This window comes from Caloenas nicobarica, chromosome 1, assembly GCF_036013445.1.
Source record: "Caloenas nicobarica isolate bCalNic1 chromosome 1, bCalNic1.hap1, whole genome shotgun sequence".
Lineage (NCBI taxonomy): Eukaryota > Metazoa > Chordata > Aves > Columbiformes > Columbidae > Caloenas > Caloenas nicobarica.
This window is the reverse complement of record NC_088245.1, coordinates 183,864,918-183,891,573: the sequence shown is the minus strand read 5'-3', so window position 1 is coordinate 183,891,573 and position 26,656 is coordinate 183,864,918. Positions and strand designations below refer to the sequence as shown.

Sequence of the window (26,656 nt, the reverse complement as noted above, 5' to 3'; positions counted from 1 at the left end):
ACGCGACGCCACCCATCTTTGAAAAGTTTGACCTGCGGCTGAGCTCCGGAAGTGACGCATTTTGTAGCGGCCGCCGGTGTGGCCCCACGCGGTGGCGGCAGCAGCAGCACAACGCGGAGCGGGCGGTGGGGGTCACACCCCGGCGGCCGCTCCGGGCCCGACATGAACCCGTTCGCCTGGTACCCGCCGCCCCCGCCGGGGCTGCCCCCGCCCGGGGTCCCCCCGCCCTTCTTCTGCCCGCGGCCCCCCTGGGAGCCCGGCTTCTGGGCTCCGCCCGGGCCCTACCCGCCGCCCAGCAGCTACCAGCCCGCCGACAACGCGCAGCCTGCCGACAGCTACCCGCCCGCTGACGGCTACTCGCAGCCCGACAGCTTCCCGCCGCCTGGCAGCTACGCGCCGCCCGCCGCCTGGTACCCGCCGGCCTACGGAGAGCGACCGCAGGGCCCGCACGCTGGTGAGGGGCCCGGGGGCGGCCGTCTGTGGGGCCCGTGGGCGCCGTCCTTCCCCAGTGGGAACACTGGGGCTGTCCCTGTCTCTTTTGAGGCGGAGGACTCCCCCTCCTTCCAAGTGTTTTAGGAAAGAGTTCTTCACAGAAAGGCTTGTGAAGCACTGGAACAGGCTGCCCAGGGATGTGGTGGAGTCACCATCCCTGGAGGTGTTTAAAAGATGCATAGACGAGGTTCTTAGGGATGTGGTTTAGTGCCAGGTTAATGGTTCGACTCGATAATCCTGAGGGTCTCTTCCAACCTAAATGATTCTCTGTGTGCTCTGCTTTCCGCATTGGTCTTGCAGCCCTGGCTCATCTTTCTCCTAGCCCCTTTCCTGCTGCAGTGGGCCCACCGAGGTAGCAAGTGATGTGTTTTACAAGCTGTATGTGTAACTGCCTCTTCCTTTTTTTGTTGTTTTCTTTTTTTTGAAGGTGGAAATGGCAATTTCTCCCAGAAATGGCAAGGGGAGCAAGCACCTGGGTTTAGTAAACGTTTTCCAGAAGAAAATAACAAACCGAAGGTAAAGGACTGGGGTCCCCAGTGCAAGAAAGGCATGGCTGTATTGCAGCTGGTCCAGAGGAGGGACATGAAAATGGTCAAAGGGCTGGAGCACCTCATGAGGGCAGGCTGAGAAATTTGGTGTTGTTCAGCCTGGAGAAGAGAAGGCTTCAGGAAGACCTTATAGCATCTTCCAGTACCTAAAGGGGACCTACAAGAAAGCCGAAGAGGGACTTTTGCAAGAGCCCGTAGTGATAGAACAAGGGGCAATGGCTTTAAACTGAAAGAGGATAGGTTTAGATTGGACGTAAGGAAGAAATTATTCACTATGAGGGTGATGGGGCACTGGAACAGGCTGCCCAGAGAAGTTGTGGATGCCCCATCCCTGGAAGTGGTCAGGGCTGGGCTGAGCAACCTGTTCAGGGCTTTGAGCAACCTGGTTTAGTGGAAGGTGTCCCTGTGCATGGCAGGGAGGTTGAAACTAGATGATCTTTAAGGTCCTTTCCAACCCAAACCATTGTGTGATTCGGTGAGCACATCAGTGCTCTGTTATATTATCAGGGCCAGACAGCCTCATCACCCTGATGTGCGCAGTGGGAGAAGGAAGGATCTCTGCTGCCCTGTGAGCTCTTGCATGTCATGTTAGAACAGGCGTGGTCTGACTTTGTAGGGAAGAGGCTTGGGGCTGTAGCCTCACTCTCCTCCCAGCCTTCAATAAACCTGCCACAGGTTTGCAGAAGTGATAATTGATGGAAAGGTGGTAGGGGAAAGAGCTGAGCACAGGGTGCTTTGTTTAGATGATGAGTAATTTGAACTTTGCTTCCATCTTATGTTAGCTTGTCTTCGAAACTTTTGAAACATGTTTTAATTGTTGACTTTATTAACAAAAGTACTCATGAAAGTGTTTGAGACCTAGCTACAAACAAGAATATTTTGTAATCTTGTAACTGCAATCTTGAGATGGTTTCTTCTTTTTTTTTCAGAACAAAAAGAAAAAAGAGCCAGTTTTCTCTCATTATTGTGATACCTGTGACCGTGGCTATAAAAACCAGGAGAAGTATGATGAACATATTTCACAACATAAACAGGTTGATGAGTTTGGCTTGTTTTATTTAAACTTTAGTTTTTTTGTGGGTGATAAGTAGTTAGCTGTAGTCACTCTTTGAATGGAAGACTTAGCAAAGAGATTCCAGAGCGACAAAAAGTACTAGTAGGGGATTTTTTTTCTGAATGCTGTGTGTAGAGGAGCTCTCTGTTGTATTTTTGGTTTTATTGCTGAAGTCATTTTAATGTCTGTCTTCTGAAGTGTTACTAAGTCACCCCAGTGGTAGGAATTAATTCATTGACATCAGTATATTGTGTAAAATTTTTTTATTTGGAAAGTCTTTATGTGGAAAACATGTTTTAAAAACCCACTCCTTTATTGCAAGGATGTATCAAAATTAGAAATCGTAGAGTCTTGCAAGTCTTTCTCTTAAGTTAACTTTACATTATCACCAATTGTCAGATACTTTAGCTTCACTGGTCATTCTAAAATCAGATGAAATTTAGAAGTACGTTATCTCTTCTTGCTGTTTTTACAGTTATGTTTGGTTTGAAACTGAGTAGCTTAAAAGTTCTGTATAACTAACTGTACAGACATTTTGCGCTGAGTTTGTTTGAAGTGTACTCGAATGCTTGTTTGTAATCTGTTTGTGTAACTTGGTGTGTCTTATGTTCACACCCTTATTTCGCAGTGCACAGAAGAAGGCTGCAACTTCAGCGCACACGAGAAGATAGTTCAGATACACTGGAAGAACGTAGGTATCCCCCTGGGCCCAAAGTATGAGTCTATGCAATCTTTACTGTAGTCCCTTTTCTCATTCTTTAGAGCAAGGGTGTCAAACTCATTTTCACCAGGGGCCACATCAGACTCATGGTTGCTTTCAAAGGGCCGAACGTAATTTTAGGACTTATAAATGTAACTACTCCTACATCTGACACCCCTGATTAGAGGCTTGCTTTCCTTCTTCTGGAAGGAAAACATATTACCTCTGAGTAAAATCTGTTGTAAGACAATGTTTTGGGTGAAAATATGTTGAACACTACGAGGTTTTTTAATGGGTTAATTTTGTAATCACTGTGTGCAGTCTCACCACTTTTGGAGATGAAAAGAGTGTGACACTACTATAGTTGGCAGAATGCTTTTTTTTTCCCTTGTGGGTTTTTTCTTTCTCCTTTTAAACACCTATGAAATACTTTTTCCTTAGGCACATGCACCTGGTGCTAAAAGAATAAAATTAGACAGTCCAGAAGAGATTGCTAGATGGAGAGAAGAAAGAAAAAAGTGAGTAAGACTTGTGACCTGTGAATTTGTTTTACTGTGTTTTCCTTGTGTGATCATTAGCTGACAGGCAGCAGCAGCACAGGCTTCCTGCTGCCGTTCCTTTGACTCCGCAAAACTCCTGCGGCAGTGGTCTGTGTCAGAACAGCTGAGCCAGGAGGATGTGAGCTGCAGAGACTACAGTCATTTGGATTATTGTAATAGAAGGCGAGATGCCAACTGAGACAGGTTAGGTCAGAAATGTGTATGTGTGTATTTGGTGGTTTTTTTGATTGGTAAGAAATCTGAAACTCTTGTGCTGATGACAATTGTAACACATCCGGCTGTGTGCATATGTCTGTAGCTTAAGTTGTCCCAGTACAACCTAACAGGGAATTCTCCTAATTTTTAAGAACTTTCTGAATTGCTTGACATTTTTCTACTGAAAAAGAATAGAATCTATGAATGGTGTTGTCTCCAGTAGTCTTAACTTTCATTGTACCTAGGGTACAAGGTAAAGTTCACATATAAGCAGGATTTCTCATTCTGTGGTGTGAAGTGGTACAAATTCTTTCCATTTACCAGGACTGAAGTATTTAGAAGTTCTCACTGGACTTCTATAGATCTTATCCCATTGATGTTTGGGTTTTTTTCACCCCACACTAGATCGAGCAGATTAAAATCTGCCCTTTTCCAGCAGCTGAAAGATGCTGTAGGCTTTCCTCACTTCTGTTGTGGACCTTGAATATAGTCTTGCGAGTGATCAGTACATGGGCTTTGTTTCTGTGAGCAAGAGTTGTATATGCAGAGTGGGAAGTGATACAAATTTAATTTCAAGATCACTGGCGATGAGCTTGGGTAGTGTACTAGTCACCTGTTGTTTTTAAATTAAAATAAACGTAGTTGTCTGATGCGATCTTACTGATGAATTCAGCTTGCATTTATGCTAGAAAGCATGTTAATGCATTCTTGTTTTGAACCTGACTTCCTTTAATAGGTTTTTACGCAATGGCTTTGTAAAAAAAGGAAAAATGAGTGGAATGCATGTTAGATATTTTTTTTTCTTGCCTTCTATCACTTTTTGCTGTATTAAGAAACAAAATTTCTCCCCGTGTAATAGGAAGCAGCAAGTTTAGTGTTCCTTTGGACATGGTTTCAGCTTTCTCTGAAAATTTCAGAAATGCAAAGCGGAGTGTTTGTCAGCACATCACAGCAGTCAACTGTTGCACGTGTTGTTCATTTTTACAAATGAAGATAACCTGTAGCTCCTAGTACATGTGGTGTTTTGGTTTTTTTTAAATTGAAGAACAAAACCAGCTTTTTGGTGGGGGTATTGTTGTGTTTTTTAAAAAATGCCATAGTTGAACAGACAAAAATTGTTTATTATCTGTGCAAATACAAGTTTGGTGTTAGCTTAGTTTTGGTTCCAAAGTTTCATTTTATTCCAAAGATACTTGAGGGTTTGGTTTTTTTACTTGTTTTCACTTTTTTTCTCCCAACAGTGATACTTATCAAGTCTTTATTATTTGTAATACAAAGTGTTTGAACAGAATTCTCAAAACTCAAAATGTCTTTAGATTTGTCTGTCTTGTGGCCCACACTTAATTTTCTAACAGTAGCTCTAAGAAAAAGTATCAAGACTTGTGTGCAGAGTCTTCGCTATTCATTTGCAACTTAGCACACACTTTTCTGTTTTGGGAGATGTTTGGGACAGTTCCCATCTAGTGGCTGATGTGAAGGTTTGAGAGTTGAGATGGTATTTAAGGAATGTATGTCAGTACATGCTTTGCTGTATACACCAGAACATAAGGGAAGCAAGAATTGAATGTACATTGATGTTCAGGTACTGTTTTCTTGGGGAGTGGGTGCTGTTAGTAAAAGCAACATACATATATATATATATATATCTACAGTTAATTGTGAAGATGATCCTTTGCCCAAGATCGTTTTAGTTGATTTTCTAGAGAAACTCATGGCGCATACTGTTGTTTTTTACAGATGGATATAATTTGGCCATGGTAAAACCTTGCTGAAAGCCTTTGTTCACCGTGACACAGTAAAATAAATGGAAATAAAGTCTTGTAGTCACGACCACCAACCAAAAAAAGCAATATGGGATTAGGACCTTCTAAGCCAAGGCCACTAGATGGAGTAGTGCTACGGTTTCTGTTGGTACTTTGGTCCTGTGGTCATCTTAGCTATAATGGATGGATGTAAAATGACTACCTGGGTGGCTTTTGTTACTCTTCGTACAGCAAGGAAGCTGTGCTAATATCCTTTTTTAAAAAAAAAAAAATAAATAAATTTAAAAAGGAGTAAAAGAGAGAAATCTAGCTGAAATTTTTGTGAAGCAATAATTGGGAATCCAGCAAAGCATCAGTTTAGTACTGAAGATTTGTTGTTGACTCACAGTAAACACTGCATTGTACAGAAAAAAAAGGGACACCAGAGGGAGTCTGAGCTATTAGGCAGTTTTGGCTTATGGTGACAGGAAAAAGCCTTTTTCTTTCCAGAAGCCCCAGTTAGAGCTAAGAATGAATCTTTTTTGGATCATTAGTAGTTTGTTTCTAATTAGGTTGCAGTGATTTAACATCTGTGTTCCCATGCTCCATCCATAACATTCCTGTCTTGTTTTCTTTCAGTCATTATAAATACTTACAGACTTGAGATTTTTCTTCTTAATTCACTGCAGTATTGCTCAGTTGTGTATCCTGCTCAAACATGTTTGAAAGAGCCTGTCTTAAATGTGTAGCCTTGTTCACACAGTGGGGAAAAAAAGTGGGAGAGCTGCTAAGGAGCGAGTGTCTCTGGGACAAGTGTGCTGGGTCAGAATGCTGTTCTCCTGTCTCGGATTCTGTACAGTGCCCTGTTCATTGCTGCAGCTTTCATGTCTCTGCTTACCTAAAAGGCGCTTTAATGGTTTGTGGCCACCAAACCTGCTGAGCCAGGCAATCTGTAATTAAGTGGAGGGCGATAGAGATGAAGTTCTGGAGGATCTTGGGGTTTCCCTGTGTTTTGCAGACAGCTGGCTGTGAAGTCTGACATCAACTTTGGTGATTACAATGACTACACTTGTTTTGTTTTGTCCCGTCCCTTCCAAGTATTGAGAAATATGCTGCATTCAGCATATTTATGTTCTTAAGCACACGTTTAAAAGGAATTGTCTACAGTGCATTTCCTTAATGTGTCAGAGTGAGGTATTGCTGTCTTCCCATCTTTTCAAGTTAAATCTGGGTCCTGCAAGCCCATCTGTTTCTAGCCAGCTCTTCTTGAGCAAAGGTTATTAGAAAGAATGTGGCAAGGCTGCTTTGGTGCTAAAGCAAATAATTAAACTTACTTTTCCTTGGGTCCTAAAATAACATTGGAGGATTTTCTGGATCTCGTGTGTTGCTTGTAAATTGCTCCCCTCCTTCACCCCCGCTTTCTTTAATCTGTTGGGTTTTTTTGGTTCAGTTGTAGATTGGCTGCTGTATTTCCTTGAAATACATCTCATAGGCTGAGCATGTACTTACTGAATGAACAGTATTACTGTCAACCACACCACTTTTAATTAATTTGTGATTCTCTAGTTAAATAATGATAATCCTAGAGTAGCTTGGAATCCTCCTTGATGTTGCATTCATGCTAGTTAAATACACAACAGAGAAAATAATTTCTTGGCACCTGGTAAAAGTAGAGATTACAGAGCAAAGTGGATAGAATGTATTGGTAGATCAAGGCAGACATCAGTGAAATACAGTTTACGCTGAATCACAGGGATGGACTAGCAATAAAACTGCTTCAGCTAACACACGGTAAAATCACACTAGAGATGCAATGCTTGATAAAATGCCTGGCAGTCTTAAACCAAGATCTAATCAGCTCTGTTGGGCCATCTTTGTTCCCTTTGGGCTATCCATGTCCCCTTTGTTGATTGTGTGTATGCAATCAAGACCAGCTCAAGAAGTTATTGAGGCAATTTGATCACAAGTGCTGTTCCTATAGAGATGATAAACTTGTATGGGCTCAGAAATTCATTGTGTGAACTGCTATAGAAACAGGTCTCTTTTCTGTTTGACACTGGCAAAACTCTGTTATTCCACCACTTGCTAAGAGCTAGTTTATTCTGATGTTTATGTGAGCACGATAGAGTACATCGGCCTATAAAATATGTATGACTTTGGCTAGTGCACTCATTCTGAAAAAAAAATCTATTCATTAAGGCACATGTTAGCACTCAGTGTCACCGTTCCCTGTCTCTGGAAGCTTAGAGTGTCTTTTACCTGTACATTGTTTTGTTGATGTATATGTAATATACTCATCTTAGCCTGTAAACCTTCCAGTTTGGACTATAGAAGTGTTTTGATTGGAAACTGCAGCTGCTATGAAACGGGGCTGCCTTCTTGGGCAGCGCTGGCTCCTTCATGGAATCTACATTATGTCCTCCTTTAACTCCCGCTTTTACAAGAAGTTGCTTAGGTTTGTAAAGGCTTTGTGGTGACTGATGAAGCTGTCTGTATTCAAGCTCTGACAAGCTGTTTACAGGACCTAGGTGCTGGGCTACTTCAGTGGTTTTTGCAGGTAACATTTTAAGAACCTCATTTTATTGGGGGAGGAGGGCACATTTTCCGAGAACGATGGGAACCCAAGTCAGCTCATTGAATGTCCACACGTGGCCTTTTAGGTGGAGAGATTCAGTATAGGCTTCTCCTTCTGCATCATCACACCTCTGAGTAGTCTTCCTAAATTTAGCCTTTCTGAATAAGAATTCGCTATTATTAAAAAAATAAAAAACAAACCAACCAAACAAAAAAACCCCAACAAAACAGACAAACAAAAAAAACCCCCAAAACTTCTCTTTTGACCTCTCGTGAGTACTTTGTGGCCATACTTAGATGGTGAAGTTTGCAAAGTATTTGCCATAAACTTACCTCAAGACCATAGCGTTTCCTCTGTAGACGTCTGCCTCTTCTGAGGGTCCAGGTGAATTTTGCTGCCTCCATGGGTAGGTCTAGCAGATGCCAGGAGGTGTTTACAGACCTCTGTGTGCTGGGGCTGTGGTACCTGATGAGTTGTGGAGTTGCACTGGTGCTGGTACGTTGAGGCAGGTGGGTAACTTTGGTCCATACCTCTTCAGTCCACTTGCTCCTTGCAGGGATAACTGGGGTTGACTTGGCCGGGTCCCACCAGGACCCACTGGTGGGCTTAGCCCAGCCTTGTTATCGTACAGCAGAGCCCCTGGGGAGGAGTGAACCCAGTCTAACCTGCGACAGAGACCGGTGACCAGCAGACTTGAACATCGAGAGCTTGCTGCCCAGCGAGTCCTTAGGTGGAAGAATAGACTAACAGATGCTCATTATGAATCAAACAAAACACCCTTGTGCATGTCTGCTGACAAAATGGGTGCGTCTTCTGCATAAGGTAAAAGCAGTGAGTAAAATTCTGTTTAACATTTGAGGAGAGCTGGAGAAACACAGCCACTGAAGGTGCCTTGAGATGTGTTTTTGCAGGCATACTTGGACTTACAATTTGAGCTCTCTTTAGCTGTTAGTTGCTGCCTGTGTCAACTCTAAAGGTGGTTTAGGAGAAATCTGTCTTGGCCATGAATGGAACCAAAGGCGTTCATGGAGTCCATTAGGTTGGCTTGGCGGAGGGTGTGGTAACTCATAGGAATGAAAGTGGGAGGCATCACGTCTCAAGTCATGTTGTGAGAGCATGTCTGAATATGTCCTTAATCAGCATAACTACAGGAGAACTTTGAAGGCTCCTTTGCTCCAGGATTAAGGGTCTTCCCTTATATCTTCTATAAGGGGCTCTTTTGAACAGAACTGTTTATTTTATAGTTCTCTCTCCTCCTGTGAGCTTTACTGATGTGAAGTAAAGCACTGTATCCTAACACTGGGGAGAGGTGCCAAGCGCAGGGGTCTGTCAGTGTGAAGCGATTGAGATTAAATAATTAATTGCACACTTGCTGTGTGCTGGGAGTATTATAACATGGATGAACAAATGTAGCTAATGGGGAAGAGTGGAGATAAAACATCGCATCCCGATGCTTACTTGAGCTGTATGGTGGGTTTCTGGGAGAAATCCAATGAAAATAGACATTGACAGCTCATGTTCAAATCCTTTTAAAGGAGACAAGTTCTGCAGTGCGTTTAGGTGTGTCTCATAGGAAATGCTTCTTGTCTTTTTCCCTTGGTATGCGGTTGAAGCTGTCTTGCCTCAATATGATGCTGAACATTCATGTTGTAAAACAGGGAAGATGCATGTGATAAGATTAAATATTTAAAGAAAGATATCTGTCCTTTTTTATAGTTGTATATAGTGAGTAGCTGTTCTAAGTTTCTTGTTACCTCATTTTAGTAGACTTATTAAATATTTATACTTTGCATTTCTGTCCAGAAGCTGGTGGGGGTGCATGTGTGTTTCCCATTTATCACCTTTATCTCAAAGCACTGGGGTTTAGCTAGCTAATGTTTACAGAGCAACCAGCGCAGCCATTTTTGGGCTTTGACAGTAATTTGCAGCAGGTCTTGCATGTTGGAACCAGCGCAGCGTTTGTCTGCAGGAAGGGAGGTGGGGAATGGAAGAGAGGGATGGTTTGGGAGATGGTTATAACAGTAGATTTGTTTTGATCTGCATGACTTAGCAATTTTTCTTGGAAACTGGAAGAAAAAAAGGCAGTAATTTTGGTGAAGTAGAGGTCAGTGTGCAAGAACAATACTGAGTATTGCTCGAGAGGAAATGTGCGTGCTTTTTCTTAACTATCACATTAAATGAATCTTGTGCACCCAGAAGCTGTTCTTATAATCTTTTTTTTTTTTTGATAATTCAAGAACTCAGCAGTTGGTTTGCTAAGAGCGTGTTGTGCCTTTTAAGATCCTTCAAATAGTCCAATTGAAGCACCACAAAAATAAAATTGCAGGACTAAATCATGCTGTTATGTTCTGTAAGCTGGGTAAATCTAATAATGACAATTTGGTAGATTTATTTTTTTTTTAATCTAAGTACGTAAGGATTAATTCACTCGTTTCTTGCCTTTTTAAAAAAGGAAACAGCCTCTTAAACTTCTATGAAACATTTAAAAATCTATTTTTTCTTTTTTAAATCTGTTACATTTATAGAGGATGCTGGTTTGGTAAAGGGTGAACTGACAAAAGTACAGTGAAACGTATAAGATCCAGTGAATTATTGTTTTTTTTTTTTGTTCTTCTAGAAATTTTCCTACGTTGGCAAACATTGAAAGGAAGAAGACGGTGCAGATGCAGAAGGAAGAAAGGGGAGAAGTACTGACTACCCAACAGTTTGGGTAAGCGTTCAGAAACAAGCTTGTTACTTTTCTCGTAATGAGTTCAGAAGGACGCTCTCTTACTGTGGTCCCTCAGCACTTGCTGCTTTCACTGTACACATGATCTGGCTGCCCTTTAGCAGAGGACAGGTCATTGACAAACTGGAGATGTAATGTGCCTTTGTTTACAGTTCTTCATAGTCCACTTCAGTTAAATTAAACAATAAATGCATTAGAAACCTGATGGTCTTGCTGAATTTGGCGCTTTGGCTTATTAGAGAAAACTACGTTCTAGTGGCCATTCATTAGATCAGTGTAACTTTGGTCTCTGAAAAAGAAATAGTAGAGTCAGAAGTCGTGCAACATAATGAATGCACACGATATGATCCTCTAGTACCTGAAAATGGCCAAGAGAGATTTTATGGGTGGATTTGGCTTCTTACCTTCTCCTTTCAGATCATAAATCAATAATCAAGTGAAGAGGGGAGGAAAATTTAACTTTGTTTTCATAGCCCAAGTAGTGCTCTTTCATTCATCTACCCTACATCGTCTTTATTGATCTACTACGTTTGTTCTGGGCCTGATACTTAATCCTCTTGGATTTTTATCGGTTCTCTCCCTTATGTTGTAAATAACTTTCCATTATGATCTTTGTTCTTTTCTCCTCCTCGCAGTGTCAGTGAAATGTGGAACCAGCTGACTTCATTAGGTCTACTTTAAGGCCTGTGGGAAGGCTTTTTAAAAAAATGTTATGATGATCCATGCCCATAGAATATCAGTGGTTTAAATGAGAACGACTGAGCTGGAAGGCAGGACACAGACCCACTTCTAAGGGACTCTTGCTAAATCCCATTTGCTGCTGCATGGAAGTGAAGCTGGAGCTTGACACCAAGCAATATAAAAATTGCACCATGGTGAAGTGGTTTAATTAGTGCTGAATAAAGTTTGTGCCGGACTAGTGTAATTTGTTAAATGGTGATGGTGCAAATTACCTTGGTGCAGCATGTGCTTCAAAAGGCCCAACACTTAGCCACGCTCTTCAACCAGTTGCTTTTCATGACTTTGGGAGGAAAGGATTTTACAAAATTGAAGTAGAAACTTCCTTTGAAAGATACAAAGTTGCAGGACTGCTTCAAACCCAAGACCTAGGCATTCAGACTAAAGTTGCAAAGGTGTGTAATATTACATGTGGAGATATTTATGAGCAAAGGTGAGTTTTGCTTGTCACAGTAACAAGCTGTTGGGTATCTACAGGTTTATTTAGTAACTCATGTAGCTGGTCTAGTGAACTGCGAGTCAGATGCAGCATTTAGTCTTAAATGTCCACAAGCAATTCCATACTTGTGTATCACATTGTTAATAATTTTGTATCTGGAAAATTGTCCAGGGGAAAAAGCTCTCAAAACTACTGTTGTTTGATCTCACTTAGTGACCTTTAACTCTGGTTCACTCTAGCAATCTCTTCTATTCTTTTGTCCCCTCCCTCCCTGAACTGCTAGGACTGTAGACTTGACGAGCTGTCCAAAAAGCTGTTTCTGCTTGCGTATCAACAGTAAAGATTCTGGGACTGGTGTTTATCTGGCAAATTTACTGATGCATGAAGCGAAAATAGAATACAGCTTGTTCTCTGCAAGCTGCACTATTAAAGAAAATAGCTAAGTAAGATTTAGAAAGGATTAGATACTTAACACTTCTCTAGCGCTTTCCATTTGTGGTTCTCTGAAGTGCTTTACAACTGCTAATTCTCAGCATCCCCACGTGTGAGATTAGAGATGCAGAAGGACCACTTTGGCAGTCTGTCTGGTGTCTTGCAACAGCTGATTAATAGCCTGTGGCTCTTTATCCCCTCCGCATGGGTAGTGAAGAGTACATCTTTCATGAGAGGAGGAGGGCAGATGCCAGGCTGACATTTGTTGGGATGCGTTTGTGACCTTGAGGTTTATTTCTTGGTGTTTGAGGCCCCAGAGAAATCAGAACGTTGTTTTTAACCCTTGGTCAAGAACATCATCTCTAATTGAGCCTATATGTGCTCAGTATCCTCTAGGTACAGAGGTACAGAAAACATCCTGAATTTAGAAGCCAGTTGTACAAACTTAGAAATACAGTTCTGCGTCTAGCTGGGGGTGAATTATGGGAGCTAATATTAGCCATCTTTTTGATGCACAGGAAGGTAGTGGGTTGCCTCTCATGTCTCAGGAGCACTATGGTGGATGGTGCTATAAGGGCTGAGCAATTGGCGTTAGGCACTGCCTGGAGAATGAAATTAAATATGTTTTATTGCGATATAAATCCATCTTGAATGCTATGGCAGGCCCTGTTCTCTTCTCAAGAAGGACCGAAGTCTGGAAAGGTATGGAAAAGAGGAGTGTTAGAAATGGGAGGTGGGTGGCTTGGAAGGGCTGTGTGATAGAGGTCTAGAAAAACTGCATGGGTGGGAAGAGGTGAATAGAACTCTTCCTTGTAACTAGAGAAAGATGAGGGTACCAAATGACCATTTTAGACATCAGAATGAAGACAAACCAAAATAAGTCCTTTTTCCACAAAATACTAACACCTTTTTGCAAGATTTCAGGGATGCCAGATATTCACACAGCATCCCAAAGTATGAGACGCAAAACCATCAGTGTCCTGGGAATGTCTCTAGTCAGAGAGGATCTCTAGCTGGTACACCATGGAAAAATAGGTGAAGGGTGACCATCCACCCTGCTTTTATACTGTTTTTTTTCTTTCCTCACGTGTTCCACTGGCTGCTTATCAGTGGCAAGGTGCCAGTTTAGAAATACACCTATGAGGCTCTGCTTGCAGATGTGTGATTCTAGACCCCGGGGACAAGTTTCAGGAAGAAGCTCTTGCCCAAGTGTGGTATTCTATGGGTGACTGGGGATAACAGGGACCTCTGCCATGCTGTAAGTGAGGCTGAGGGAGAGAGTATGAACAAACCACAGGGCTCATTCAGATGGTAGATCTTGTATGTTTTCTGTGGTTATAATGTGCTGATGATTAGTTGCAGTCTTGTTTTGTTGAATTAAGTTTCTGTTCCTTGGAAAGATCTATTTTCAGGAAGCTTGGGTTGTCCATTCGGTATTTGCTTTTCTGTCCAAGTTGTACCTGTTCTTGTCTCTGTAGACTTTGACAAGAGTTTAAGTTCTCCAGTTACCTTCCTATGAACATGTTTTGTGTTTATAGGATAACCTGGAAGATTATGGAACCATGGAAGATAAGTGGAACCAGTATGCTGTGCTCTTCCCATACTTTAGGACTTGTTATTTTGTTTCAGATTTATAAAAATCCATCGTCCTGATAGAAGTTTCTTTTATTCCTTTTCCATTGGAGTGAAAAAGACGACTGGCGTGTTAGTTGGAGGCAGGCAGTCGTTGTCGCTGACAGTGTCAGATGGCTGAATGGATTTAGTGCAGCAAGATCCTTCTCTGAGCCCTAACTGGAAAAAGGAGACTTCAGCAGTGGAAGTATGCTTACAGTAGATGCTTCCCTTTTAAATCCAGATTCTCCCTGTTTTGAATTACTTAATTGATAAAGTGAAGGGAATATTTGTTAGCTTCATAATGTGAAATGAAGACATCATGTCCTCACACTGTTGATGATCAAAGAACTTGTTTAGCCCAGGTACCTTTTGCCTTGTTAAAGGTAAGTCATGAACTTCAAACTCTTCATTTAGGTTCCAGCTTTGTCACATTGCCCTGCCAGTGAGATGACCTGTGACTACCTGTCTGGTCTGTCACTGTGTTTTAGCTGAGCTGGAGTAAGTCCTGGCATCATGCTGCGTTGCTAAACCTTACATATGGGCCTGAGCCATTTGGTTACATAAATTGATTTTATCCTCATAGCTTGTCATTTGTATGAGCTTTGCTTTTCTGTTCTTCAGCAAAATGAAGGGGATGTGGAAACCTCCAGAAAATGAAGAGGGGCTTGGGCAGCAAGGAAGACAGAGGAGAAGACAAAAGCGCCCGTTCTGGAAGAAATTTAGGAAAAATGGTGGCGATAATAATGTACATAGAACTCAAAATGGAACTAATGGACCAGAAAACAGCATGTGTGAAAAGGAACATGAAAAACAGCGTGATTTGACAGCTCAGCCATATGCGAAGGACGTGGACCCCCTCAGTCTTCTAGCAAACAGTGACGTTGGTAAGATGAAGGAACTTGGAGAATTTTATTTTAAGTACTTCTGCTGAACTGCTGAACTAGCAGCTTTTGGGGAGAGCTGGGGATTTCCACAAACACGTAAACTCTGTCCTTGATCGAAAGGGGACTAACTGTGCGTGTTTAAAATGGGAAAACTCTCCCTTACTAGAAGATTGATGCATTGATGCAGGGTTTTACAGTATTCTTGGAGAGTTAATACTGGGCAGCCTGTTATTATACTTCTCATTGTTACTAAAAAAAAGTCCAGGTTTCCTGTGTTGTGGCTGAAATAGTGCCAGGGCCAAGAGCATCATAAGCTTGAGGGTAATCCAACATCCCTGTGCCTAAAACTTGCACTTAGGACTTCCTTTTAAATGGAAATTTCCAAAGAGAACCTGATTCAGGATGTGGCCTTCTAAGAAAATTCCTGGTGTGATTATTGTGGAAGAGTGGGTCAGCGCTTTATCTAAAGGAAATGGGTTAAATCTTGCGTTTCAGGGAGCTTCTGCCCTAACAGGCCTCTCCTGTTATGGAGGAAACTACCTCAGTAGTCTAGAGGTCTTTGAGATATGTCTGTGTGTCCACATGTGCTGGCAGGAGGAGCTAAACTAGTGGACTTGGCTGAGATATGGTCTGGAAAGAAGCTGAAATAGAAAGTCATTGAAGAGGAAGAAAAACTCTGATTTGGAAAGGCTGACACAAGAATGTTTAAGATACTACCACTGTTAAGCACTTCTGTGTAAACTTGCTTGTAAGCCAAGTTCATGATGTTATGAACATATAGGGAAAATCTAGCAGACTACTTCTATGTCTTTCTGATTTTTCTATGAGAATTAGGAAGCATTACATTTTATTCTATATCTTCTAAAATGCTTAATCTGACGACACAAAGATGTTGAGAGACAGGATGTAAATGTGTCTTGGATTAGAAAAATAGCCATGCTGGATACTTATTTATCATAGCTTTGTAGGTTTTAAAATGTATTACTAGCTTTAAATCAATATTTAGCTAACAAGCTGGAGACGATTTCTGGTGTTTTAATGGAGCATCTGTATTACATCTTTGTTTTAAGAAGCACTTTACCATAATAATGTTATTTTACCTGTAATCTACTGATTAAGAATGCGCTTTTTTTTTTTCTTTCTTTTTGTCCAAAACACTTAGCTGGGAGAGGCACCAAAGGGAAAGTGGTTTGGGCCATAGGGAAGTGATGTTGTAGTAACTTTAGGAAGGAGAGGAAAAAAATATAGCATCTGAGCTGGTTTAAGTGCTGAAACTTCTGCTTGCTAGTCAGGGTTACTAAACTAATATTTAAAATATGAAAATCTTTATAAAGACAGAAGAACAATCAAGTGCTGCGACAATCAAATATTTTTTTAATGACTACTAAATATCCCTTTTTTGTTTTGAAAATAACAGTATTTAGAATGTGAAGACAAATGGATTTCCTTGTATGAGTCAAGTAAATTACTTAAAATGTCAGCATTTTTCTTTTAATTCTGGTTTTTGCTGTATTATCTATTTTACTCTTGATACTTTCCATATGTGTGTGTTCTCTGAAGTATCGCTACTTAGCTTCTATTGGTGAGCATGTCTTGTTTCCACATGCTGGCAGCAATATAAACTCTCCAGATATAACTATTTATAATATAGTCAGCAGTGATGCAGTACTCTTAGAACATGGCATGTAAGCTGACTTATACTCCAGCTATTTTTAGCAAAAAGGCTAGAATGCTTCCCCTGGAAAGATGTCTGATGTTGAGTTTTTCCTCTTGGAAACATAATCTTCAATTAGTGGGAACAAGAGCTCAGCATCCCTATGCAATTTATTTATTCCAATAATCTCTCCATGTTGGGAAATCCAAGTATGTTTAAATATAACTGTATTTCCCTGCAGCATCTATATTTTACTTAATGATAAAAAGTCTAATTATACCAAAGTACAGCTATTAGAGTAACTTCTGCTGTAATAGGTAGAAAAGGAATGTGGTACTTATTACACATTGTTAAAGCCAGTTGCAGGTTTTTATACTCTTGAGAAATATAGTCGTAACAAATAATAACAAACACAATATAACTAAGTAGAATTTAAAAAAAAATCATACAACTGAAGTCCATGATTTTACTGTATAGATGCATTTTGTTGGAGCGTTTAAACCTTTCTAACAGCAGCAGCCCTTTCTCTAGAGGAAATGTATTTTTTGCAGAATGCATCCACTGAAGTTCTGTTTAGTGGCTGGTTCCTTCAAAGCTAAGAAATTGAATGAGAGATGAGAAAACAGAATTTTCCTCTTGATTTATAACCAGAGACAAGGTGAGATGATGAGCCTGTCAGGTGGAGAAAAAAAAAAAGGCAGAAACAGTCATTTGTAAGTCAGTTGTATTCCGTAGTGCATGACGCTTCCTCCAAACGTGTTACTCTCAGAGAAAATATGTTCCAGTAAATGTGTTTTCCTAATTTGCCAAAAAGCAAATTAAAAGTAATTCTTTAAAATTTAAATAAGATAAAAGGAAAAGGTACCCAACCACAGTATGCACTCAACATTTTGCATGAGGTAGAAGAAAGCAGCAATGAATGAAAAGAACTTGAAGTAAATGCGATTTTTTTTTTTTTTTTGTAACTGCTTAAGTATATGCAGGTGCTACATGTTCTCCATCAGAAAAATGCACCGTGTTTAGCATGAGCTTCCAATGTAATTGCAAATGGGCACGATTATTAAACCAGCAAAAATCAGCCTTTCTCAAAAAGGAGCTCAAAGTAAAAAGAAGCAGGTAAGTAGTTTAGATAAATACCTGCATATATATTTAAAAGGTTTTCTTACCAAACAGCATGAGCTCCAATGAATCAAATTGCCAATTATATATTAGAAGAGAATGGAGAAACTTTTGTGATTTCAAAATAAAGATCTCAAAAGTGTTTAGAAATCTTCTTAAGAAGTGTGGGACAGGCTTAGAGAGACAGGGAATGGGAGAGGGCCCAACTCTTTTTCTTTGTGAAAATAAGATTACAACCAGTCTCTTTCTAGAAGTCTCAACAGACTAATTTTTCAAAATGTTTCTGTAGTGGTGTGTGTGTATATGTATGAAATTTTTGTGCAGGTATATTACTGAAAATCCTTTCCTAGTTTTCCTGCTGACTCTCGCACTGTACACCTGAGAATCTTTCCAGGATTTTAGCACATATAGATCCTTTGTTTCAAACTATTATAAAGCCATTGCAATTTTGCATGTTTATTTTTAAGAATTGTTTTCTGCTAGGGCTCTGTTTTCTGGTATCCTCAATTTCAGCATTTTTGGTCTACTTGTCTGCTATCTTCCTGGTATTCCCTTTTGGGGCAGTTTGAGCCTGTAATAACTCACTCATGTATGTCTATGATGTTCTGCGGGGATTTTAAGTATCAAACAGTGTGAAGTACTGCTGAAAACGGATTGTCCAAATTGTAGCCTTGATTCTCAATGTCCCTTAGGAACTTTTTTTATTATCCAAAACCTTCTTTGCTCTTAAATTCTCACTTTGAATGAGCCTAATTCTCTTAACCTCCCCAACCCCCTGACTGGCTTTTGAATCCTTCTCCCCCACCCCCTGCCTCCGCAGGACTAAATCCAGCAAGACTTCAAAACATATTATGAAATCTTCTCTCTATCTTTACCTACATTGGGTAATAAAACCTATAATTATGTTTAGTATGTGAAGAAAGAGCTCTTGTTCAGGAAACTTTTTGCTTCTGTAGGACTTTTTGCTTCTGGCAGGACTGTAAATTGGTGGTGAGATGACTTTGGCACCGAATGCCTGTAGAGGGTAGGCAAATGTGGTTTTTTGGATTTTTTTTTTTTTTTTTTTTTCTATCAGTCCACAGTGTTGAGCGATGGTGCCCAACATTGGGCTTGTGCAGTGGCGTGGTAGGGGTTTGGCTGCAAGGTTGGCTGTTGGCACGTGGGAGTATTGGGAAAAACCCCTCCTGCCTTTTCTCTCCCTGCAGAATCCGACAAGGACGAAGCCTCGGGTGAAGACGAGAGGCTGGGACTGACTGTCGTTCCCAAGCAGGTCACCTCCGCCCTGAGTTCATTGTCGGCCAACTACGGCAGCGCATCCGACAGCGAGCCTGAAGGTGTGTAGGAGCATGTCCTCTGCCCTTCTCCTTTCCCTCCTACCTCACTGTGCTGGTGTGGACTGCAAGCAATGATAAAACATGATGACAAATTACCCTTCTTTAGGAAGGGTGAGGGGCTCTACCTCTCCTGTATTGGGTCCTTTGCCATCTCCCATCCCGTTGTCTAGCCCCTGTGTATTTATAAACACAGCATTCATGTGTGCTGTAGCCCAGTGGTAGCTCTTTATGGCTGTGTCCTCAACTGCTGAAAGCTGCAGGTTATCTGTCAGAATCTATATAGTACTCAAAATTTCTTGAGAAAAAACTTTTAAGAGAAATCAAAAGTGTGGCAGAAGAAAATACAACATGTAAGCTGTGGCTTGCATTTAGCAAGGGTGTTAAAGTAATGGCAGTTCAGTGGTGTATCTCCAAAACACTTGGCTATGGAAATACCTTTTGATTTCTGGCCAGTCCACCAGTGCTGTAATTCAGAGCTGTCTTATATGTGTTATTTTTAGGCTTATACAAGTAAAGAGAGAAGTTTGTTAAAGGTCATGCACAGGGATGTTTTTGTGGTCTGTGTACAGATCCTTTCTGGTTTGCTTTCAGTGACAGTGCATGGTAGCACTGGTGTAAGCCATGCATAAAGGCAAGCTGAGAGGAGTAAAAGGATGTGCCATTATTCTGCTCCTCTTCTTTCCCTATTCCTGCCTCCTCCCAGTTTTGAGCACTAACTGGGGTTACCGGGTGAGCCATTAATTGCTTCCAGTATGGCGATAGCTCCTGGTCTCAGAGAAGCACCTGGACACAATACAGCATTTGTGCAGACAGCTGGGATGGCCTTGTCCACTTGCCCTTTTAAAATTTTTTTATTTATTTTTTTTTTTTATTCCCTCTACCCCTACAGCATACTTTAGAAAGCCTCAAACAGAATTTCCTGAAAGACTGGATGGGTATTTTCCCCCCTCTTTCCTTGCCTTTTCTCAGCAGCATGTCCTGGGTTGAAGGGGAACCATAAAATGTCTTTGATTTGGGTGTGTGTTATTGAATTTCCCAAGCCTTTTTCCCCTTAGTTGGGAAAAAAAAAAGCAGCCTGTCTTCAGTCTCACTTCAAATCATGTTTGAGTAGTGCCAGGAAAAAGCTGTTATGCTCACGCTCTGAAGTAATTTCCGTATCCTTAAGGGCTTTTTCCATTGAAGGCTGCTGGGTGTTGCAATAAGACTTGAACTCTCCAGTACTTGGATTTTGTCCTTCTCTTGAGTGCGTGCATCAGTGTATGGTAGAGAACTGCTGCTACCACTTGTTTTTGCAGAGAGTTGCTGTGCTTTACTTGCTGTAGATGGCCTGCCCAAAGTTACACTGAGCATCTAGCAGGCAGGGAATGGAACTTGGGCATTCTCTGCCCTAACTATCATGATTTTCTCAACAGCCAAATTTGTAGCAAGCTATATTGTGAAGCAGAAGCAATGTACTTTCTAAGTGATAACAAGGCAGAGGTTTGAAAATCTCGTTCAGCTCTTACTACTTTTATATTTATTTTTTTGTATTGCAGAATTTAAATCTCTCTTTTTCTTTCTATGAATGTTTAGAGTTTATTCTTTGTATGTTAAATGAAACCCGAAACCAAACAAAACCCTCCCTTTCTCCAAGTAAACCTTGAACATCTTCACGTCAGGCTATGTGAGCAAGAATAGTACTAACAAACTACCAGTGCATGGGGATATAAGCATGTTAAAGAGGCTTTTAAGTTTAAGATGAAAGTATGTGCTTTTTCTTTAAGAAATCCCCTTCAAGACTGCAACAAAAGCTGAAGAAAACCAGGCTGCGCTCAGAAATACGCCTCAAACTACTGACATTCCTCGGAGTCAAAATCCAAATCAAAAACGTCCAAAATATGCAGGAACGACGTTAAGAAGCTCGAATTCAAATGCACGTTCCCCCAGAGGGCCTGATAACTGGGGCAAGAAAACATTACCTCTCCTTCCGAAGCGCCGTCCAACTCTGCTGGAAATGGTAACAGTCTGAGTGCTAAAATATTGCCTATTTGTAGCACTATTTCTGAGCGGTTCTCTTCTTCCCTGTGGGAAGTTAGAGCAGTCTATTAGCAGAGGTCCTGCTTTAAAATAGTGAAGTGATTGTTTCACTAGGAGAAAGTGTAGATACTTAAACAGACAAATAGAAATACCCTGATGTGCATTCAGGTAATAACTGACTTTGGAGAGCAGGAGATGGCAACTTAATCATATGCCTAAAATGAGCTGCACAAAGGACAAAACCTTTTTTTCTCCCTCTCCTCTTCCTATGATATTATCTGGTAGGTTTTGTGTGTGATCCCACCAGTCTGATTCTGATCTTACTCCCTTTTCTCTCGGCTTTGCTATTCAGCTGCATTTCCCCTGACTGAGGAGCACACTTTTTTCAGATGCAGTCAAAGAGAACTTAGTGATAAGGGTGTTGGTGACTTAAATTGTAGAGTCGTGTTGAACTGCAACCTGCATGTGCATGAGTTTCTTCTCTGCGGGCACATTTAGATCAATCTGAGGAAGTGACAGCACTGGGACCTTGAAGAGCAGGTTGGCGTCTCAGAAGGCTAAAAAGAGGTTTGTAGGGATGAGTCCAATATGTTATGATTCTGTTTGGAGTGACAGTGTGAAGCATCTTCTTAAGAAGCTTGGTAGCTTTTTCTGGTACAGACAAAACTTCGAAGCTGTTATTGTGTTTAGTAGTCAAAAGCAACCTTAGCTGGGTAGACTACCTGTGTCATTCTCTAAATACCTAGCATAACACTTTCCTGTCAAAGGAAAAGTGCTGTGGGCAGAGCACAGGAGAAAGCAGGGTGCCACTGACATCAGGGCTCTGAAACAGGATGTTCAGGCAAGAGATACCTGATAAGCCACATCCCAAGCTGCAGATGTGAGAGAAAACCCTTGATAGCCCCTTTTAGCACGTACTACTATCGCTGCCAAGAATTAAAACTCCTAGTGACTGAAAAGGAAGTGTTTGCCCTTTGTGTAGCTCCCTAAGCATGCAGTTGTCTGTATCTCTTGCTCTTCAAAGTTGTTGGTGATCAAAGCAGTGAAGACTATGGAAAAAAGTCCTGTGAAGTCCCACATGCTGAGAGAAGCTGGCAGAGCACTGAAAGGCTGAATTGCAGCTTGCCAATAGAGTCCATTTTTAACATTGCCTTTTGGTGGAGTGTTTTTGCCTTTTAATGTTGCTCAAAACTGTTGTTCAGTGATATGTACTGTGGCTGTGAATCACAGAGGAGCACCTGAGACTTGCAGGTAGGCTTCTGCTGTCAGAAATGGTCAGTCCATAAAAACCTTGAGGAAGCAAAGGTGAAATTTCAGTGAGTTACTGCTGAGACTTTTTCCAAAAAGTAAAAAAAATTGCTAAGAAAAGGATGTTGTATCAGTGAAATAATGCTTTAAAAAAAATTTAAGGGAGGTAGGAGAATAGCTGCAGATGTCTATTGACACTCAGCAGCGAGCTTGGGCACTACCAAAATATGTATTGTAGCCATGCAAACAGTAATGTATGTTTAGCCATCCTGTGTGCTGACAAAATAAAAAGCCTGTGTAGCATCACTTCACTGATACCCATCCCTGCATTAAAAAAATACGGTACAAATGTACAGTCTTTGATAGAGTGATGTTGTATCCTTTCTGTGCCTTCATTCGGCCATTTATGAATTCAGCAGTTTCTACCAGTATGGCAAAGAGAATATTACTGTGCTTTCCCTTCTCTGCCCTAATACGCATCTCTTGGTTCAGATGGGAGGTTTCTGAAGGCCCGTTTTAGGTGGCAGCTGCCACCTTGTAATCCAAATAGAAATAAGCACACTTTATGTTGTAAAACATAAGGCTGGCTAAATCATTGTAGAAACTCAGAACAACAACAACGTTTCTCTGTGACATGAAAAGCCAAATTAGCTAGGATGTGTAATACAGATCTCCTGCAAGTGATCAGGTCATCACAGATTTAGCCACTTGCTTTGAATTTGTTGTTTGTTCAGAGTACTCGTTTGACTGACACTTGACAAAAGGTCCTTCAGCGTTTTGGCTGATTTTTTTGTTTGTTTGTTTGTTTTAAATATCAAAATGAACTTTAGTGAGGTTAAAGGAGATGAGGGAGCCCTCTAGCACTTTGATTAAACTATTAGACTTAGGTTGGTGGATTATAGCTCAAACCATTTATTGCTGTTTAAGTCCATGGTCTGGTACCTGAGGAAACATGCCCTTTCCTTGTATCTTTAAGTATGTTTTACTTATGGAGTTTTCTAATAAAAAATGCATGGCATATTAAATTACAGATACAGGATAACCTGGAAAGTCTAAAAGATGTTAATAGACTTGCAATCCTGATGTACTGGAGTATGTGGCCTGGAATACGCTCCTTGTTTCAGGCATTAATTATAGTTCATGATATGAGAACATTGTTGTCTGGGTTTACAGTCAGATAACTGGGGGGAGAAATTCCTGGTAGTTGGGTATATTCAGTTATGTTCTCTACCACCTGAGCAAACTGAGACTGACAGCTTAATCCAAAAGACACCATCATATTTGTCAGCTTGTTCTACCTGCCTTAGTGCATTAATAGCGCTAAATGAGTGGTGCATAAATATCTGCGCTTTAGGCACATGAGCATCTTTCATCCTTTGCAGTGATACAGTGATGTGCCTGTACCATAGTGAATCGTGGCCATCATGAGCCTCTATCACTAGAAGTGGTGTTGGGCCGCCAACCTGTGCTGCTCTAGCAGCTCCCCCCTGCTGCCTCTTCTCCAGATGCCTGGTCCCACCTCTTCTTCTCTGCTATGGCTCTGCCAAAGCTCCGGTCAGTTGGTGGGAAAGCAGGGAATATGGGAATATGTGGCTTTTTGTGCTGTCTGTGTTAAGGTGATCTCCTGCTCCATATGCTCAGGACTCATGTGGGAGAAGCAACTATTTAAATTTAGAGATATTCAAAATTACCGAGTGGAGCCGTACATCTTCCTAGGCTTGTATGAGCTCCAGAGCAATAGAGGGCAATGTGCATCACTTTCTCTCCTTCCTTTCCAGTTACTGGCCCAGGACATACGACACGAAAGGAATGTGGTTTTGCAGTGTGTTCGATACCTCATCCGAAACAACGTGTTTGGACTTAATTTTAGAACAGAACCACAAGCTGAAACAGAGACTGAACAGTCCTCTACAACTACAGCAGAGTCGTTGGACAAACTCAATGAATCTAATTGTGTTTGTAGCTCTGACCTTCAGTTAGCAGGAGGAGAAGATAGGTTATTAATAGCCCAGGATGAGAAAGCACCCGTGGATCAGACTTCACAGATGGCTCACTTGGCAGATGAGGACACGTGGGAAACCCCATCAATTCAGTGTGAAGAAGCGCTGTAGAGGACATCTGTTGTGGACAATAAAGCAAAGGCTCACCTTTTCTACTTGACTGATGCATTTTTTTGAAAGACATCAGTATAACAAAATAGTCATTCAAGTATATACTGAGAGCTGTTAAAACCACTTTTCCAATCTTTTCTGCCTGATGTTGCCATTTTCTTGTGAAAGCGTCATCTGCATTGTGTAATTGCATTTTCCCATGGCAGAAAGGCAGCAGTGGCACAGAGTATGACTTTTCCTGGAGTAGGTGCAGATCTCCACTGCTGAGATCTGCAACAGTGAGAGCCTCTTCAGAGCTCTGAATGTTTTACCTTGTCATCAAACATGTGTCAGTCCATTACCAGCACCAAGTAGTGTTGTGGTAGGATGGATCTTAGTCATGGTAAATCACGGTGTGACATGTCTGGGAGTATCTGAGTGTCCAGAGGTATTTCAGTCTACTTTTGAAATGGTAATTGAATGCCCTTTTCTTTTCCCCCCAGCTGTTATTGATATAATATATCCAGTATAAATTGAAGAAATGAAACGGAAGATAAAACTGACATGTCTCTAAAAGTACTGCTTGCACCAGGAGTCTCCTCCTCCCTGAAGCAATTTGTTAATTGAGCAGATAAATGGAAATGAGGGTGCAGAATGACGCAAGAAGCCTTTTTAAAGAAATAAATAAAAATACAATAACTGCTAACTGCTTGCATCAGTGCTAAGTTGCTGGTTGACCTCAGGTACCCAATATTAAGCCTTAGGCCTTAACTGCTGTTTCAGTTCATTGCCTGACAAATCTAATTATTGATATAGACTCAGTATTAAGAATATTATCAAAGTTTAGAAAGCTTACCAAGAGTTACTGGTTTGTCCCTTTTTAATAAGCATTGGAAATTTATTAGTTGGCCTTCTGGAAGAACGTCTTCCTTAGTACATTTTTATGATGCTCCTACAGCATCCAGTGACTTTTTTTTTTCCATAATTTGTGCATACATCCATAGTGTTGCGAGCACTAAAAAAGCATTAGCCAAGGTTTAGAAGCAAGTTTAGTCTTTTGATTACATTGCGCATTTGTTTGTCAGAATCCTTCTTGTCAAGAGCAGGTGTTCATTTGTCACATTGACACTGAAAACCTGCTGTGAAAATAATCTACTATCAGAACCTTCACTTCAGGATATTTCTCGACTCTCTGTCTTTCAGTCATGGTTAAATGTTGTAGTTAAATCTTTAGGACCGATGTTAATTTTTGGTTCTTTGGTAGAAGTCTAACCTTCCATTCCACCGGCTAAAATACGGAGACTCACGTGGGGGTTTTTTGCTTAATAACTGTATTTTCTTTCCTCTAGTTCCTTTAGTTGTGCCATACATCTCATTTGTGGTGCACAGAAAACAAGAAATATTTGAAAATTGTGTCCCACTGCTGTGTTATTTATAGCTACAACTGCATATTGTGTTTGTAATGCACCATCTAAATTTATGGAATTATATAAATATCAACACCCTTGTAAATGTTGCATGTCTCAAGAATATATGTGCAGAATAGAAACAGTGATCATAAACATTTATATTTCCAAGGCAGATGATTCATTCTTCCCGTGACGGTCCCACGAGCCATCTCCATCTCACTGGCTTACTTGTGGCTCTTTCAGTATTACCGTGATGAAAATACCAGCAAAGGAGTCTCAGGCACAGAGATCTGGCACTCGGGCAGAACCTGATTTCAGAGTGGAGTGGTACCAGTGCTGGTGAAAGCATGGGTAACAGCTGCAGGAACAGAAGATTAAGATTAAGATTGCTACCAAATTGCACTTTAATCAACCCTTAACGTGCTTCTGTTCCTGTTGAGTTACTGGCAGAGCTTTGTTTGACTGTACACTCTGAACTTGTCTTAAAAAAACCCAAAAAAACCCAAACAAACCAAACCCTTCAATCTGAATTCTTTATACTGTTATCATTATGGACTTAAGAATATTAAAATTTCACATAAAACCAAAATTTTTGTCAAAAGAAAATCTTTTTAAAGTCTATTTCATGTAGACAGGAGGAGGTGGGTTTCTTTTGGGGCAGATCTGTACGAGGCCAGCGTGGCGTGAATCAGGAGTTCTAACCTAGGCCTTGTTGCACGCATGCAGAATTGCTGCTGCTGCTCTTGTAGCAAACCGTTTCTGTTAGCTCATGTAGCAGACACGCAGAGTTGTACATTGCAGAGGTGTTAAACCCTGAATTGCAGTCTTGGTGAACAAGTGGAAGGTCTTGGTGTCTTCCTCTCCCCCGCTTCGATTTTCCTGCTCTTCCAGGCCATGTTCAGACTTCAGGTATCTGTTCCCGCTAATGAAGAATGTGCTTTCTTAGCACTTTGGATTTAGCCTTTGGGTGGGAAAGCTGCTGAAATGACCTGTTCTGGTACTGTCAAATGCCTATAGGCTTCTCCAGTCCTTGCAACTTTACTGTCATGGGTTAAAAGGGGTGGGTTTTGCTTATTGCTTTCTAG

General features: G+C 41.1%; 1 protein-coding gene across 1 annotated transcript; it reads left to right on the top strand.

Moving 5' to 3' along the window:
• The first annotated feature begins 79 nt into the window (after nt 1-79).
• On the top strand, nt 80-26,121 carry NUFIP1 (nuclear FMR1 interacting protein 1). The gene is made up of 10 exons (XM_065645288.1): nt 80-454; nt 920-1,008; nt 1,970-2,074; nt 2,723-2,785; nt 3,236-3,312; nt 10,484-10,576; nt 14,439-14,701; nt 18,680-18,808; nt 20,572-20,804; nt 23,851-26,121. The coding sequence occupies exons 1-10, from the start codon at nt 163-165 to the stop codon at nt 24,181-24,183; spliced, it is 1,677 nt and encodes a 558-aa protein (XP_065501360.1). The 5' UTR covers nt 80-162; the 3' UTR covers nt 24,184-26,121.
• Nucleotides 26,122-26,656: the final 535 nt, after the last annotated feature.